This window comes from Amblyomma americanum, chromosome 6 (assembly GCF_052857255.1).
Source record: "Amblyomma americanum isolate KBUSLIRL-KWMA chromosome 6, ASM5285725v1, whole genome shotgun sequence".
NCBI classification, from domain to species: domain Eukaryota; kingdom Metazoa; phylum Arthropoda; class Arachnida; order Ixodida; family Ixodidae; genus Amblyomma; species Amblyomma americanum.
In genome coordinates this window covers 51,410,852-51,429,500 of record NC_135502.1, presented here as the reverse complement: position 1 = coordinate 51,429,500, position 18,649 = coordinate 51,410,852, and the positions used below count along the sequence as shown (strand labels likewise).

The 18,649-nt window shown below is 45.0% G+C and overlaps 1 protein-coding gene across 2 annotated transcripts in view; it reads left to right on the top strand.

Moving 5' to 3' along the window:
- Positions 1 to 16,156, top strand: part of LOC144093436 (ubiquitin-conjugating enzyme E2 Z-like) — a 59,825-nt gene extending 43,669 nt beyond the window's left edge. Inside the window, exons 1-7 of one of the 2 annotated variants that reach the window (XM_077626806.1) lie at positions 134 to 694; positions 2,777 to 2,849; positions 5,322 to 5,509; positions 8,202 to 8,313; positions 9,767 to 9,891; positions 13,582 to 13,672; positions 14,466 to 16,156. In XM_077626806.1, the coding sequence (XP_077482932.1) occupies positions 573 to 694; positions 2,777 to 2,849; positions 5,322 to 5,509; positions 8,202 to 8,313; positions 9,767 to 9,891; positions 13,582 to 13,672; positions 14,466 to 14,582 (828 nt within the window). In that variant the 5' untranslated portion in view covers positions 134 to 572 and the 3' untranslated portion in view covers positions 14,583 to 16,156. Of the gene's footprint in view, positions 1 to 133; positions 695 to 2,776; positions 2,850 to 5,321; positions 5,510 to 8,201; positions 8,314 to 9,766; positions 9,892 to 13,581; positions 13,673 to 14,465 lie in introns of those variants that run through there. The other variant, XM_077626807.1, reaches the window with a different exon arrangement.
- Positions 16,157 to 18,649: the final 2,493 nt, after the last annotated feature.

The window sequence follows — 18,649 nt, the reverse complement described above, 5'->3', positions numbered from 1 at the left end:
CAAATATGACATTTTTTTAAATCCTAGCGGTGAATATTCTGTTTGCGCGCATGCATGCGTGAGACTTTCTGGCATCTTTGCTAAGGCAATGGATAAATGAAAAATACTCAAAACGTAGACAAATGACAAAACTATTACAGCCTTGAAGTAAAATAATCGACGCCATCTTGTCAACAGGTTAAATGTAGTGCCACGCCACCAGTAGATGCGTTTCCCTAGTGGCAAAAAGCATGAACTACAGGGTGCGCGCTGGAGTAGTGCCAAGTGTTGCGTCTCTAGTTCAGTAGGTCTTGGTTATTCGGCTGGGATTCGTATGTAAAGAAAGCTGAACAGTAATAATTGCATTCGCACAGTGAGATTAATATTATAAAATTAATTCTCGTGAAGATGAACGGAGTCTAATGTTTTTGGTATTTTCCTACGAGGCGGTCATCCATCCATGCGGGAGAGAAGAAAGGGAAAGAGATTGGGCCTGGGCGGAGGGAAAGAGATCTGCGTAAGGTGGCATGCGCTTGATGGGGCTTGCTTTTGGAGTATTTTAACGCTGGTCGCTCCAAAAAAAAGCGTGTTGGATGGAAGGAATGCAGGAGCACGATGCGCAAGCGAAAGCTGCACGAAGCCCGCCAAACTTCTGGGACCCCATCAGCTACGAACACGAGGAGCCGTCCCCGCAATGCCTGCTCAGGGCTAAACGGTATTGACGAACCGATGTTTCCGTATCCTTTGTATGTTTTTGTGCGTCTTGATCGTGCGCCTGGCTTTCCAGCTGGCTAACGCTGCTGGCGCTGTGCGGGTTGCTGGCGTCTTTGCCAACTCCTCCATGACTGTAAAAGTGACAGCGGCTCTTTGTACGAGTTGCGTTTGATCGCGCTGGTTGACGTTTCCACTCAGTTGCCCAGAATTTGAAGCGAGCTTGCTTCAAGTTGCAGATCTGGAGTGATTCAGAATATCTGTGGGTTGTGCAAGTAATTAAAATAAATTGTAGCAAATTGACTCTGAGTTGACTGGATTTCCGCCTTTGTCGGTAGTTAAAAATCTCGGCGTGCGAGTAAATCAATGCGTTTCGTGGGTGACAGACGAGACGAAGAGTTACGTCACTGTTGTGGCCGCTGTGTGTGCCAACGGATCTCCTCAAGGCGCTCTTTGTAGCGGAAATGGGTCTGTGCTACACGCGTAGGAGGCGTTTCAAAGAGAGGGGCCTTGACAGTGGAGGTAGCGACTGAGACTTGCGAGGTAAAATTACTCCGTTACACAATTAAGTGATTGACTGAACCAGTTCTGCCTTTCAAACGCTGTCGATCGGGGCTTCGCGTTCACCGAGACATCCACTTTATTCTGTGGAGTGAGGACGCGTGTTTTCTTGGAAGATAAATCAAAAGCAGTGCACCTCAGGCCAGAATATTGGATCTGTGCAGTACTGCCATGGTGGCTTGAATCAGTACATTTTGTTATTACAGAACCACCGATTCATTGTGCTGTAGTTTCTGGGCAACATGCCTTTGATCATTTCTACAACTATATAGCTGAAGAGGCGAATTTCCTTCCAGTTTGGTCATTCATAACTTGAAATAATAAGTGCGTGCAGAAGATATCTATGAGTACTTGTTAGCTGCTGGTAAACTAATTTTGGGATAGAAATTTTGTCACTGCAGCATGTAGGTAGTGCTTTACATGCTCTGATCTTTGCACAAGTGCCCACTTATGGCAGAGGTCATCACCTGTGCCATTTGCAAAGCTCTGCTGCTCGTATGTTAAAAATACAACAAACAGTACAGTGTAGCCGCCACCGTAGCGCAGTGGTTACGGTGCTTGGCTGCTGACCCGAAAGACGTGGGTTCGACCCTGGCCACGGCGGTTGCATTTCGATGGAGGCGAAATGCTAGAAGCTTATGTACTGTGTGATGTCAGCGCACATTAAAGAAGCCCAGGTGGTCGAAATTATCTGGAGCCCTGCACTGTGGTGTTCCTATAGCCTGTGTCACTTTCCAACGTTGCGCAAAAACAAAACAGTATGATTGTTTTTCTGTAGCAAGCTAAGCTGTACAGTCACTGAATCCAGTTGCATGTTTGTGTTTTTAATTTAGGAAGACTCTTTACAGTAACAGCAGCTTGGAGGGCTTCTTCTGTTGTAAAAATTGGCATCTCTGTTGTTGTTTTAGTGTGCTTTAATTAGAAAACAGCATTCACATGCTGCCCACAGGCCTGATCCATTAGTGACACGAAGGCTGAGTAGTGTTCTTTAAAAGGAAACAAAAAAATCAGCAATTTTCATGGGCTCTGAATCTAATAAAAAACCATGTGATAAAATACATGCCACATGTTAATGGTTCTGCTGAGTGACTGCCTCTATCTACCACCCCAGACACCTTGCTAGTAAAATGTTTTCTCCCGCTTGTGTTTCCATTGAGTTTGCTTCCAGCAGTTTTGACAGCCTAAGACTGTACATCTGGCATGCTGCACGAAGTAGAGCTCTAGACAATGGGACCAGACGTGCTATCCCGTTTTTCAAGCTAAAAACACTCTCGCAGTAAAGGAAAAAAATTTGACTTCTCTATAGACCTCAGCTTTGTGGAACTTGACTGTATTCACTTTCTCGACATGTCCAACAGCTTTGAAGTCAAGGTTGTCGTTACCTGTTGTAAAATGTTAACGTTGCTGCTAGCACGTGGACTGAAGTTCGTTGTGGCCAGCTGAACTCTGTTATGAGACATTGCCCTTGTTCCAATGCAGAGGTAGCGTGTCAAGTATCAATTTTTTGCTTTTTCTTGTGCTACAGTGACATCATGGACATCTACACCCAGCCACCCCCAGGTGTCTTCATTGCACCAGAAGAGAACAACATAACCAAGGTGCTAAGCTCTACAGAACACATGTAGTTCTTATTTGGCATTTTTTGTGGAGCTCTCTTTTTTATCATGTATGAGCCAGCTTAGTGTGTCCGTGTAGAAGTGTAGAACTGAAAACTTGTTTTAAGTTGCAATGAAGGGTTGCTTTAACATGACAGCACATAATGTAGTGTGGGTAACTAAATGTTTTTTTTTTTTTTCATTGAGGTTGTGTGGATAAATTTTGGTGATAATCGCAGAGAAAAATGCTTTCTCCATTCCATTTTGCTGCAGTAAGGCCACATTCAGTACTGGTGCATATTTAGGGTGGCAGGTTGAATTTTTATTGTTTTTACTTGGAAATTTAGAGCTTTTGTAGGCGCGTGGTAACTCACCACCGATGCAAGAGATGAGAACTCCTTTTTCCTTGCAAGTTTGGCTTTTTTAAAATGCTACATGTTGAACCATGCCCTGATGTTAATTGCTTGTGTCTGATGTACTCACTGATCACATTCCTGGCCCCATACCTTTTCTTGTGTAGTAAAATACCTCAGGCCTTCCATGAAAATTGTAAGATAGCATCATTAAGGCGCTTTTAACGCGAGAGCGTTAAGGGTCCCATTCAGAAGAAAACTCCGCATCTTCTCAACTGCGGCATCAGGCATTGTGTTTCGAAACGCCGCATTGGTCGAAACGGTTTGACGCTGGACATGGAGCAGCAGAATTGATAGGTGATTTAAGTCATTACATAAATTGGGATTACAGGGGTCGTCATAAAAAATGTCATAATGGCTTAAAACATCATTATGACATGTAACTATGTAAAGTAAATGAATTGCATTGAAAAAAAAAAAATTTGATAATTTGTGGGGAATCAAACCGCTGACCCTTAGATTGAGAGTCTGACATTCTGCTCCTAAGCCACGAAGGCACGTTTGTGCAGCTTGGTTAAAGTGGGGTTTTATATGTATGTCCTGTGGTTTTTCACATAATGTCATAGCTTATGACTGTATGCAGATGAGCATGTGTGTGATTGTAGGAGTAAGGGAGCAGTGATTAAGCGAGTAGCAAAGTGCATGTTGGTGAGGGGTGAGTGTATGTGGTCTGGTAGCATTATTACAGCACATGATAGGGTAATGTGGTAACGAGATCAAGTGGAGTCACTGATTAGACCCATTAACGCTATTGCGTCATGCACTTAAAGGCAGAGCTCAAGTGCCCCCCAAATTTATGTGCAGTCCGGAGCAAATGTTCTGATTGGAAGTAAGTGTGAAGTGTTGAGCAAGGTGATGACTCCTGTTGTCTGGAAGGACCTCAACTTCAGCATAAGCTTAGAATATAACATAGCACATCGTTGTTGCACATTGTGATCGGAGCCCATCAATACCGCTTAGTCATTGCCTCTTCGATAATTAGGGACTTCACGTGTACCTTTGTATCCTTGGCGAGAGGTCAACCCTTCAAGGGTCAAATTTTTTCTAAAAGAAAAGTTTCCCCTAGGGTCAATTTTAGTGCGAGAGAGTTAGTAGCCCCATGTCGGAAAAAATTGTCTGGCATCGGCGTCGGTGATTGTTTGAAGCCCGGCAACATAGGTGGGCCACCTAGGTCATGTGACCTTGTGGCATTATCACAACCTGCTCACCGGATTGTGAGCAAACTGACCACCGTGGCAAGTAGCAGTTAAATTAATGATTGGTCACAAAAGGTTGCTCAGGAAAAGCAACATGGGTTGCACGAGCTCCAGCGGTAGTGGCACCTGCCATCGCAGGGCAGTGGAACATCGCTTAACCGCTGCACCATTGCGCAAGGGGTGGTATGAGGACTCCCAGAGATCTATGAATGTAAAATACAGAATGACCAATTACACATATATGAGCATTAACGCTATTGCATCATACCCTTCAAGCAGAGCCAGTTTTTTTTTAATTGTTGATTTTAACAAACAAAATGAATAAAATCGAGGGAAAGAAAGGAAACAAATTTTAGGGACAGTGTTTTAGTCACAGTATCATGCAAAACAGCAAAAATGTTCAGTGTTTTCTCACCGTGTGATATTTCTTTAAGCATTGCTTTATGTACACACATAAAACGAGCGGACGCCTGGATGGTGTGTTGTGTTCTAGGTGCGGCTGCTTTTGGCAGAGGTCGGAGGGACCCCCTCTGGAAAGTAGTGTCGGACTCGGTGGCAGGAACTAATGGAATGTAGTTCCTTGTTCGAAGATGAGCTATCCTCCTCCGATTCAGACTGTAATTGGCACATGATCCAAGTCGGAAGAGCCATCGCTGTGATGCTCTGGTGACAACCCAGTGGTGACCCATGACACAGTGAATAGGTTGAGATGCAAGCATTGTGAAAGCCTTTCGTAGGAGAATGTTTCGTGGCATGCGGTGTTCACCTGTCTTTCCTGTGGTGGCTCTAGCAGTAGCTCTTTGTTGGCGGCAGGGATGATGAGAACCCTCCATATTTCAAATCCTCCCTTTCCTGCTGCTGTGCAGATCCACGCCCTCGTGCTGGGCCCCTTCGACACACCATACGAGGGTGGGTTCTTCCATTTCCTGATGAAGTGCCCGCCAGACTACCCAATCCAGCCGCCTCGGGTACGCCTCATGACCACAGATGCAGGCCGGGTGCGCTTCAACCCAAATCTCTACAACAATGGGAAGGTGTGCCTCAGCATCCTTGGGTAAGCGGATGCCGCCTGAGATTTCACCTTGACCCAGCACATAGCACTAGCGGAGTGACTAACGGCATCTGCCCTCTTGCTCCTAAAGAAGCTCACTAGGGTTAGTGTGTATTTAGGCTTCTAATGATCTTCATTTAGCCCTTTCCTGTGCCCACTTGAGTCTCTGCCGCTCCCTGCTATGCCTGCCTTCTCTTGGAATTCATTCTGTTACCCTAAAGGATCGGTTATCTTCCCTTCGTATTATGTACATGCCCTGCCTGTGCCCATTTCATCCTAATGTTAGCTATGGTATCATTAACTGTCAGTTGTTCTCTTACTCACTCTGCTCTGTTGCTATCGTTTAATGTTACAGCTGTTTATTTGGTAAACACAAGGTAAACACTGTGAAAACTTGCAGAGGGCCTCTTCATTACAGAGTGGGACAAAAATACATGCTTGCGGCCGCTGCCGTTAACAGGTGATCCTCGAGCTCTGGCTAGCATGTTTTTTCCCACAGTTTGCCTTCTTTGTTGCCTTCATTGACTGGAGCACCATTGTGGATTTGCTCCGGTCCCAGATCATTTGTTCCCTCACATCGAACTGTCTCTCTGGTGCCCCGTACCCATTTTCCAGTGCATATTGAATACAACGCAACTTAAATTTTGCATCGTAGCTCTTTCAACTCGCAGAAGGCATCGGGTTGAGTCGGAACAATGCGCGGTGCATGTGAAGGCAGACAGAACTGAGACCAAAATCAAAAGTTTCGAAAACTTGGCTAGAGTGGATGCAGTGGCAGCTCCATTCAGTCCCGTCATGGAGAAGTTATGTGATTCTGCCCATAAGATAACATTTCAAATTTACCTTGAGTTTTTTTCCTCTTTTACGCATCAATTTAACTTTCAAACAAAGTTACAAGCCATGGCAGAAGATGGTACGCAGTGGCACGTCATTTCTAGCCATATAAAACTCGCACTGCTACACAAGATGCATCAACGAAAAATTCAGAAAAAGAAATGGCTGCTTATACATTAAAAAATATCTTAATATTTTCAGTAGCCTCCACATTTATGCCCTATATGTGAGTACTGGCTACATACAACTATTATATGGTTTCCTCTTAAGGAATACTGGTGAGGTGTTATTAATGATTTGCAAAATGCATTCCACCCATTCTAGTTACCTAATGGATCTGCAGTCACCGTTTGCTCCAAGTAGATGTATTCTATTACAACTTCCAATGCTTCATTGCCAATCGTGAACTGTTGTTACCTTCCCTTACTGTTGAATATTACATTAGTTTTTTTTTTTTTTCATATAAATTTTTAGGCATCTGCTTTGGCGCTTTGTGTTTCTTCCCCTGAGTTAATTTAGCAGGGTAGTATCATCAGGAAATCAGATATTACTAATGTATTCTTCATTTACTTTTATCCCCTGCTCCTCCCAATCCATTTCTTTGAATATCGTATGCAAACATGCAATGAGTAGTAGTGGAGAGATAGGGTCTTTGTGTCAGACACCCTCCCTGATTGGGATTTCATCACTTTCCCTGCAGAAGAGTATGGTCACTACTGTGCAGCCCCTATTGACATTTTCCAGCACCTTCACATATGCTTCTTCTGCAGCCTAGTTGCGCAGTACCAGCATGGCTCCTGGGGGTTTGACTGAACCAAACGTTTTCTCAGATGCTGTGAAGGCTACATATAGCATTGTTTATGTTACGCGCATTTCTCTTCCGCCTGACTGATGGTATGAACATGGTGTGCAGTTGTCGACCGATTCTTCAGGCTCGGCGGGACCTGGAAAATGGTCTGAATGATGGTCTGAGAAATCCTTGAACTTATAAAAAAAAATCACTTTTCTAAAAATAATGGGCTTTAAAAATCACGAACTTTGCCATTCCCCACGTTCCGTTTCCAAGCGATATCAGTCATGCTTTTGTCATGTCCATAACACCTCAGGTCTTGATGTCGTACATTAAGACGCGGCTGCAGGTCGCGCTGCAAACAAATGAATGTGTCGCGCGAAACAAGGGCACTGTTTCCTTGGGCAATGACTGTGGCAAAGGCCAAGAGAGAATCGACGAGAAGCTGTGAGCGGAAGCGAGTGCCTTCGAATGCATCCCCCCAACTGGCTCACACTGTGGGTGGCGTCGTAAGCCACAGGGGACGCTACAGCCACTGCAGCTGTCCCATTTTCAGTGTAATCACAAGCTCTCTGTGGGCCACCCCGATGGCAATGAAGTGCTTGCCATTATCTCGAGTGACAACGATGAAGAATAAATGGCCAAGATTATCCAAGCTAGTCTGGCCGGTTGACTACGTTTAAATTCAAGATGGCTCCTTTCATAGCGGTGAAGAATCGGTTGGTTGTGACATCAGTGCCTGCTCACATCTGTATTAGGCCCCCGCAAAAATGTTAACGTTGCTTGATAAACGGTCTCCACAGTGTTCTAGGAGCAAGAATTGTGGGTCTAATAGCCCAGCATATTCTTGGCGTGCTTGGCCAGAAGAGTCATGAGAGGTTTGTTGGAAGAGTGCGAGCTACAGTGCTTTGTGAGGAATGCAAAATAAAGAAAAGGTAGAATTTTTTTAGTCATTGCAAACTATTCTTCGCTTCTTGATTTGCACTGGCCTTGTGCATATGCTGCTTTCTCATTCTTACTTCATGCGCTATTCATTTTGCTCGCACAAACGTCACATTTTGCTCTGCACAGGACCTGGGTTGGACCAGCCTGGAGTCCAGCACAGTGCATCGCCAGCGTGCTGGTTTCCATCCAGTCTCTGATGACAGAAAATCCCTACTACAACGAGCCTGGATATGAAACGGTTTGTTCTTTACATGGCTGCTGTATCCTTATTATGGGGTCTCTAAGGGTCGCTGAAACAACTTGTGTTGGTTCCTTGCTGTCCCTTTGTCAATCCCTCGCCAACTTTTGTTGGTTCTGTTGTGTTGATTGAGGGCAGCTTTCGTTGGATGAGTGAAATTAAGCTGGCACCATTTGTTACCTTTCTGTACACGTTGAAAAGGTTTTGCAGGATTGGAGTATGGTTCAGTTTTCCTCAGTGCTACAATCCTCCCACAACTTCTTGTTAAGCAGCCCCACCTGGTGACAAGTAAAAACTTATTTACTTACCTGTTGCCGAGGAAATCCGGTGTCGGCGTTGTCATTGTGAGCAAAAAATCATGAACATGACTCTGACTCTAGCAGGTGGCGCCTAGAGAGTAACCTAGGAGGCAAGTGGGCCACATAGGTCATGTGACCTGCAGCCTCATCACAACCTGGCCACTGGATAGAGAGCAAGCTGCCCATCGTGGCAGGTGGCAGTTAAATTAATGACTGGTCGCTCGGGAAGGGCAGCCTGGGCCGCACAAGGCCCACCGCTGGGAGCACCTGCCATCGCAGAGCAGTGGCACATCGCTCAACCGCTATACCACTGTGCCAGGAGAGGTATGAGGACTCCCAAGGATCGGTGAATGTGAAGTAGAAAATGACCTTCTGCATATATGGGCATTAACCCAGTATGCTATTGCATCATACCTTTAAAGCAGAGCTTAAGTGCCCCCTTCAATTTTCTTGCTTACTTTAGGTGCCTACAAACAGCACTACTGCCTAGCCAGTGGTGCACCACTATAGAGTCAATAAAAATTGAACAAGATGTCGGGCCACTGTGGGGTACAGTTAGTGCTCCATCACACAGTCAAAAGATAAGAGCATAATTAAGAATTCTCGTCTCCTTCGTTTTGTGGCGCAGTAGATTAGCCTCACGTTTCTGATGTGTGAGGCAGCAGTTTGAATTTCCGCTGTAGAAAGACTTTTTTCGTTTTTCTTATTTTTTTAAATCAAGAGTTAACAGCAAAAAATTATTTACCATCTCCCCTAGGTGTGTGTAAGCTTTTAGGTTACATACCGAGATGCTATTTAAAAAGTGTCAAAAGAGCGGAAAGGCAAAACTAGAAGTTGGGGTACTGTATGGTTTGAGAACGGAATTTGGCAGCATTGAAACCATTCATCCGGTTCCACTTAGTGTGTGTGGCTGTACTCTCTATCATGCAAACATTATGTTTAGAAAAAGCACAGGCCTCTCAGAGGCAAGTGGAAAAAAGCTTCAACAAAAAGTGGAGGTGCGCATGAAACGTAAAAATTTCCTAGAATAAATTTCTAGAGTTGTTACTGCCTGACACCAGCAATTTACAGCCGAGGCTCGTGTCTAGCATACTAAAGCTGTTTGTTTTGAGGGGTTTCACTGCAGCATGTCTCCTGCCCTTTCTGACCTGCAGGAAAGATGGCCAGGCGAGGCTGCTCGGTACAACACGATAGTGCAGCATGAGACTATCAGGGTGGCAGTATGTAACACTGTCGAAGCCTGTCTGCAGGGTAACTCACCATGTCCACCAGCTCTGAGGTAAGTCCTGTCCTTAGAAAAGTTGTTCAGCCATTTCATGCCTGTGCTAACTATTAGACATGTTCCATAGTTGTAGCCTACATGGGTTGCAGAATGTGAAAGCCACCCACTCGGTGGCACTGCATCCCGGCTGCATTTCGATAGAGGTGAAACACAAAAAGCGCCTGTGTGCTGGTGATGTCAGCGCATGTTACAGAGCCGCAGGGAATCTAAATTAATGGAGAGCACTCCACTACTGCATTCCTCGCAGCCCGTGTGTCCCTTTGGGACCTTAAACCCCTCAGATTTATTATTCAATCTTGGCTTGGCCCTTGGTTTTGCCTGCCTTTGCGTGGCACTGATCCACTTGTACGCCAAGCTAAGGAAGAACAGCTACAACAAACTTTGGTCACATGATGACTCGAGCGTGTGCGGCTCATGTTAATGCCTCTCGCCATAGAAGCAGTTTGTATATACAGTGGAACCCCGTTCATACGTTTTTCACCGGACCGCGAAAAAAAAACATAACAGCCGGGAAAACGCAACAGTGAAGAAAGGTTTGAAAATTAATGAAAACAGTGCAGCTTTGCCTTGAAACAATTTATTTCGACATCAAGTGAGCTTAGGTCTTAAAAAAATCGAGAATGGTCGATTGCCGTTTTTTCCGCTCGCTGGAAAACACCAAGCGTTTCTCGATGGTCTGGAAAGCCGCATTGCTCTCAGCGTCGCTTTGAGGTGCGACGTACCTGCGGAGGAGGTCCAGAGCCGCGACGGCTTCTCCAAAGCTCGGGTCCGCCAACTCCCCGGAATCATGCGGCTCGTGCTCCTCGTCGTCATCACAGTCTGAGGCTTCACTCGCGACCGAGTCTGCAACAATCTCGGCGATACTCTGACACTCGGACGTCACGACAGCAGCATCCACGGCGACGTAGTCGTCATACGTGACTCCCGTGGCACCCAGCGCATTCAAAGCTTCACTCAGCTCTTGATCATGAGAGGCTGCTTCCGTTGCTTCCGTCTCTTCAGCTTCCATGGCAGTTTCCTCTCCGCCGTCCATGCGAAAGCCACACCGCGCGAAGCAGTGCTGTGCAGTTGACGCGCTCACTGCAGTCCACGCTGAAGCGACGTAGTGCATAGCGTCCAGTATTGAAACGATTGTAGGCTGCTGTCCGCGATCAGTAAGCGCCAGACAGCGCTTTACGATGGACTTCCTGCACGAGTGCTTTAAAGGGACACTGAGAAGAAATTGAAGTTGGCTTGTATCGATAGAATACCAGCTCCTGATCACAAAAACGCCACTCTTACTGAAAACAAAGCTCTTGTAAGGTAGAAAATAGGAAGAACCAAAATACAGGTATCGCCACCACAGGCCAATCTCGCAAGTACAAGCGTGGTGACGCCATAGGACAAGAGACGCCACCTTGGAGGAATTTTCCATCCTACTTGGTTTTGCGAATCTCTGAGGCTGACGAAGGTAGGTTGCGCAGATCAATATTGAAGTAAGTTTTGTTTTAAAACAATAGTGCTCTTTTGTCACACAAGGAAGGCAGGCAAAAGACAACCTGAATGTTGGAAGCAAAGAGGACGGATGCTTGGCGGCGCCACAAGCGGCCAGGAGAGTTTCGATTTGTTATGGCACTTCGTCTATGAGCTTTGCGTGCCCCGTGGTTTTGTTTTTGACGCGCTTCGATTTACAAGCGCCGAACAGCAAAGGAACTCCAAGTGCCGCTTCAAGTGCTAGTTAACCTTTGAAGGAGCCTGTTAAGGCTTGTCAGATGATCGCCACGGTCGATGAAAAGCTACGATGGTCGGTGATCGTACAAGGCAGCACTTGTGTATTCGCACGCTTGCCTGGTGAAACAGTCAGAAAAGTTGACATCAGTTTGGGGGGAGGGTTCATTAGGCAGAAAAAAAAGTTAATAGATTTTTTGGAAGGGTGGATATTTCATAACTCCGTCCTTCCGTCATCAATAAACCCGCGCGGTCAGACAGGTTTGTGTTCGTGCCGCTGCTGTTAAGCATTGTTCACTTTGAGGCGATCCGGTAATTTCGAGGTGGCCAGCAGCGCCGGCCATTTGTGTCAAGATAACGCGAACATGTTAACAGGCCTAACGACAAAGGCCAACGACGACAAAGCGCTAGCTTCGGCTGTTTCTCGGTTCTTATTGTTTCGCCATCTTCGCATTCTCGTTCCAGGCCCATCGTACTGCGGGCGCAGCGGCGTGTTCGCTTTCCCACTTAGACTTTATCCCAACCCGTGCGTTCATCGGCGACATGCCGCGGCAGCACAGCCAGGCCAAGCTCATGAAAGCAGTCGCCGTTCTCGCCCGTGCATGTCACGGGGCGAAATTTAGTCATGAGGAGCTTTAGAATATGAGCAATGCAACTGACGTCTTCCTCCGGCATATTGGTAATAAGTTCGTGATTTTTTCGGTGAAATTTGATTTTCCGGACTGCCTGATTTTTCAGTTATTTTCGTGGTCCTTAGAGAGTCCGAAAAATCGGTCGTCGACTGTATCTGAGCACGTGGCGGAAGTTTGCACTCCATGGTTGCCTGTTCGCTGTAACTTGTTCATGCCAAAGCTGGCAGTGCCGTTTGCATGGTTACAACAACCATGTGAAAGCCCAGCTGACCCAGCGATGCTTCATCGTCACGTCGACGGCGCAGAAGGGAAAACTGATCAGTGACATTCCCTTACTTATGGATCCGAACTCGAGCGCAAGATACTGCGACGTTGTGACGGCCTGCGCAAGATATCACACATTTCGCATAGCGCGCACAGCTACTGCTTACCGCCTACCATCGCCCGTCGCTCCTAGCATGCTGGTTGGTCTCGGCGAGCAAGGAGCGCGTGCTGTTGACGGGAGCGTGGCACCATCTGGCGCCGCCGCCCAGTGATCCTCCACAAGCTGACGATGTGCACTGTCTGCTAATTGTGAAACGAAAGCATCCTTCCTTGTGACCAAAACGAACGCTTATAGAGTGCAATGGCTCGATCGGATCAATTCCGCAAAGCCACTCTCAGATACATAGAGAGTAGTCATAAGTGTTGAGTGCTAGGTCGTAGGATGTTTACAGAGAGGCGCAAAGTCCTTCAATGCAAAATGCGGCCAGAGCCTCTGGTGGTGTATTTTTGTTTTACTTGCTTTACAGCGCTTTCATCTAAGGCAAACAAGTTGGTTTTGTTAATGTAATATAAAACACAAAAACTTGACAAAACGTATCTCTAGTTATTAGCACAATTTGCAGTATATTTACTCTTTGTCCAATCATTAAGCTCCCGCCAAGTGTTGTCATATCCGCTGCTAAAAACCGCCACTGTACGGTGACACCGTCAGCACCACGAATTTGTTTTTGCGAGCTAATTAAAGTGTTAAAAACCGCAGTATACGCGGTACGACCAATGCTAATAGCATCACTATAACTCATTCTATGCAACCAACAGGCAAAACAATGCACTGAAAATGTGTTTCGGGGGCCCCTTTAAAGAAGTGGCCTGGAGGAAAATGCTGCCAGAGCATGGTAGGGTAGAGGGTGGTAACTGGAGAGGGTGCAGAATTGGGGAGGACAGCAACCCCCACTGCCAGGCACCTGGGTTCTGCGAAGCATGCACGTTGCCTAGAGGACATGTACACAATGTGCCACATGCTAATGCATACTCTGCCTCTCATTGATCATCTGCGAATTTTTGCTTTCTTGCTAACATCCAGGGAAGTGATCCTGAAGTCTTTCCCCGATTTCTACAACACGTATGAAAACGTCGTCAAGAACAACCTGCACCTCAGTGGTTCTCAGATGAATGTGAGTGGCAGCATCATTTTTTTTTTTTTCAAACTTACACTGTTGCAGCAAGAGATGATTTTTTTAATGCTTTCCTAGGTCTCATTCACTTAGGCCTGTTTGCACCAAGCAAAATGGACTGTATGGTTTCCACTCTAGTCTTAATCGTAGTCTACGCTCTTTATTCTTGTAGAGAAAAGGAAAGGCACAGTAACGTCTCACTTTTTAGGGGGGTGCTGTGAAGGAAAAAGGAAAGCTCCAGTTGCCAGCCAGTGTTTTTACTCATTTGCGCTCCTCCACAGCACAGAAACACAAACAAGTAGGACACTGTCTTGCCAGACAATACAGCGATTTTTCTTCCCTCAAAACCAATAGAATAAGATTAGACTGGGAACTAGATGGTCTAAGTTGTTTCGTGGAAGTGAGCAGTGATCGAATATTTCCATGGGTGTGTATAAGGGGATATAAAGGTATACACTGCTGATGTAAGCTAACCTTCTAAATTCGATATAAGACTGAGGAAGTGGTTCAAAAGCTTGCATTTGTGAGGCGTGTGCCCGAAGAACATTCACAAACATTGGCAGAACTCTAATATTTAATATCGGGCAGAGAACTTTGAGACAAATCGTTACTTCACGGATTGAGCTTCTTGCTTTTGTTTACTCGGTCTCAGAAAAAAGTTGTACTGGGAACAAAATGCCCAGCCCCTGCACCTTCTTCCATGGGTGCGGTTGAGCTAGCGAATAGTTTGCAAACAAAGGCAGCATCTTTTTCAGTGGCTAGCAATCACCATTGTGCCTGTTCTGTTTTTCAGGATCCCTTTGGGGACAGGAGGGGCATATTCCAGTATTCCACACTGCTGACGCGATTGCAGAGCTTGAACGAGCAGGTCAAGAAGAGAAACGAGACTGCCACTGGAAAGGAGAAGTGATTCTCTTGTGTATCGTCACTGCCAGATAAAGCCGGCCACAGCTGAGTTTGCTGTTCCTTTTGGATTCCTTACCACTTGCTGGAAGAGAGGGTGCTGGCTGTCTTTTACTGCTGCAATTCTGAAAGTGTTTGCCTCGAATGTTGCTCTGTAATGAGGCCATCAGAGGCAGCGTACGATTGTGCACCTTTTGCTTCGTGGAGCATCGTGGCTATATTATGGTCCATTTGATTAGTGCTGTGCAACTTAGCTGGTTGACGTTCACTTTCAGAACATGCAGAAAGAGAAAACTGCACATGTTGTTGGCCTCTGTTCTTGCTCTTGTGACTGCAGTGCTTCTTACAATTCACTTCAAGGGGGAAATGTGGTGCTACTGCATATGTGCAACTTTCGGAATGAGTGGTCTGGCCACCATGGGAATTCTTAAAAGTGTGGACCTTCACATTTTACTTTGCCAAAAAGTGTGCATGGCCACAAAAAAGGCTTTTCATAGAAAACCTGTGCCAGGAATTTCATATTTTGGGATTTTCGTGTGTTGGGCTTCCTTATGAAGGGTGCTCTAATCGCGTCAGAAAACTAATGAAAGTAATATTGTGTGCAAAGTGGCCGAGTGGTAGCACCTTATTTGCCTCTAGGTGATTGCAACGACATGGGAACTGCATGCTTGGAACAGTGTTAAGTTCCTGAACAGCTTGTGCATTTAGCTCCGTTGCTTGTGTTGGTTTGATTTCCCGTGTTGTATGAGGTACACCAGTAAGATGGAAGCAATGAGTGTGTCTCTGAAAATTCCATAAAACATTGTCATGCATCAAGGTGAAGCGAAGTTCTTTGCCACAGTGGACCATCTGCACACAACTGCCTTTACTTATCAGAAAACACATGCTTATACATCTGCTGAAAAGTATCATGGACGCAATTTGAGGCAAGAATACTTGAACAGCATAATACTGCATAAGTGACAATGAACTGTGGCCAAGAGGTAAAACATTCTCAAGGCTGTTTGCTTGTCAGTCTGGAAAAAGCTGGCATCCTTTCAAGAAATTCTGAAGATTAACACTTTTGAAAGTTGAGCTTTCCTGCGGGTACTTCCCATGTATCGGGTGTTTTTTTTTTTCCCCCCGACTGTGTCTAGTCCTCGGATGGTGTGTCACTGTTTACCTTCACACTGCTTGTTGAAATGTTACAACAATGTTAAGCACATGTTAAACAGTTGCACTTGCAGATTCCTTCATTTCATTGTGCACTCCCAGGAGGAATGTGCTTGTAATCACCACTCCGCTACACCGGGAAACATAGGATATAATATGGCACACAAGTCACGTGCGAAGGCTGCCTAGATGGTGTACAGTGTGTTTTCGTGTTCAAGATCGTCTGAGTGTCATTAAAGGTTGTGATGAACTTGCAGTTCGCAGCAAAGGCGTCGCAGAAAAACCCACTCAAGTGTATGTGAAGTGGTTTTGTCTGGTGTATACTTGTTCCTCGAGTTGCTTGTACAGTGCATATATAGTTGTAAGAGATTTGGAGTGTCAGACAGCTGACAGTGTGCATAATAATAAAACAGCAATCAAAATTGGCAACTTTTTGGTGTTGTGTCGTACTTGTATGCAAGCTGCCTACTTTCACAGTAGCTGCTTTGCAATTGCAGTAAATCAGTGCCGTGAGCACGCAATTTATTTTAAACAATTTTGCTGTGACACACCTCGTACATAAGCGGCTTGTCTGGCAGCACGTTTTAACTTTACTTTCAGTAGAGGCATTACAACTGCAGGCAGAAGCAACACCCTTGAACTAAATTATAGGGCTTTTCCTCTCAAATTTATTTTCACATAGCTGCTTTAGAACTCTGCCTATTGTGCAGTGAAAAGAAACTGCTTTCCAGATAGTTTCTGTGGCAACCAACAGTGCCATAAATGTGGGCTATTTCAGTTTTGTTCGCTGAAGAAAAAATAAGCCTAAGCAGCACAAGCACTACATTACTGCACAATAAAGGGACAGCATTCACTGACTCATATATGCCCAAATTTTAAGAAACTAAAGCATTTTTTTTTATGAAACGTTCATTTCTCTTCAAAATTAACGATTATCCTTTTGATGATGGAGATATTTTTCTTGCACAGACTTTTGAGAAGTCCTATTGTAAAGGATGCTAGGCAAATGCACTATCTTGCATTTGGTAAAGATTGAAACATCTGACAGGCTCTAATATTAGTCACATTTCTCATAACGCATAGTGGTTTTACCACGACAATGCAGAAATCTTATGTTTTTCTTGCAGATTCGTAATATAGTCGGTGCGGTCCAATCTGCTCTCCGCTTCCAGAGAAGACTGGCAGCTCTTCCTGAATGCACACAATGCAATGCTTGTGCAGGAAAAGTTTAAAAGAGCCTCTTGAACCTATGCTAGCGGCCGCAAGCTTTTATGCAATAAGCTTTTAAGAGCTGCTCCGCAAGAAAGCAGTGTGCTACATGTAGGACGCTACACGCAGTATGCTAAACATATATGGGTTCCGAAGACTATTAGAACTATGCGGCAGCATGGAAACTTTCCGCAACGTATGTTATCTAAGCCCAAACTATTTTCGCCGAAAAATAATTTCTCTTGTGGTGAGCGCAATTTGAATATTTCGAAATGGCATGAAACCAGCCACTTTTCAGTAATAGATGAAAAATACAATTGTTTTATAGAACACCACTCCTCAAATTTGTAATGACATTTTCACAGATTCTAGCTTTCGATAAGATTCAGATCACATATTTTTGGACGGTATAGTTTTTTACAATTTAAATAAAATGGTAAAATTAAAATATTTCGACAGTTACCAAAAATATAAATTTCCGCGCGGAAAATGGGAAATAGCCATCTTGCTTCCTTTGATTATTACCTACAAAAAAAGTTACAACTGATAAAACTGATTATGTCAAAGTCAAATAAAATACCGAAATTGCAGAAAAGTGTTTTCAATCATAACCACCCGTTTATTCCATCCCGAGGTGGTTTAATTAAAAATACAAACAATGGCGGGTTTAGTAAAACACATTATTGCCTTTCACTTCAGAAATTTTAATCAAGATGGTTTTTCTTTAAACATAGAAAAAAATTTTTGAAGTTGAGCTCTTGCGCAGCAAGTTGCATTGTCTCTTAACACTTCTTTACCGCAGACCACGGCACCTGGCACAACCAGACATTTATGGCCAGATAACGACTACAGTTTGCCCTCACTCGCATTCGTGCATCTTTAGGGCTGGAGCTTAAAAGCAGATATCGCATACCATTCGGCGAGTGGTATGCGATAGGCGAGATCGTCTTTGCTTTCGCAGTTCGAGCAGACCCGCTTTGGCGCCAGGTAGCCAAGAACAGAAGTGCTGTCTCGCATCTGCCATGAGCAAGGAACGACCAGCCGGCATGGTAGCCGTAGCATCAGTCCGTTATTTATGTCCGAATAAGAGCGCGCGCCTCGGAGTGCACGTGATGAAGCGAAGTCCTCACCACGGCTTCGAGTAATGCGAGACACGCTGACGGTGAGTGTGAGGTGCCTCGCTCTCGGACATACCGCGACCGCGACACGAGCACGCAGCATCTCCAACTCACATCCTCTACACGTCTGTCATGGCTCTGACAACAATGACCGAGTGCGGCATGAACACTGAATAACAATCTCACTGGTGCATGTGCCGCCCCGGCAGCACTAAGAAAATCTTTTCCCACGAATACCTGTTCAACTACACACTTCTCTGATGCCTGCCTGCAGTGGAAACTTCACTTAGAACGAGAACTGTACATCTCATTTGGCCACAGTGTCCACAGTGCTATGCTCTGCAATGAAGAGGCGCAAGAACTCAACTACAATTTTTTTTTTCTCTCTTTAAACGAAAAAAATGTGATTATAACTTCTGTTATACTAAATCTGCCATCATTTGTATTTTTACTTGAACCACCTCATGGTGAAATAAATTGGTGTCTATGGTTCAAAACTTTATTTTCTGCAACTGCAGTATTTTATTTCGCTGCGACGTATTCAGCGACATATTCATACTGTCCAAAAATATATGATCTGAAGCATATCAAAACC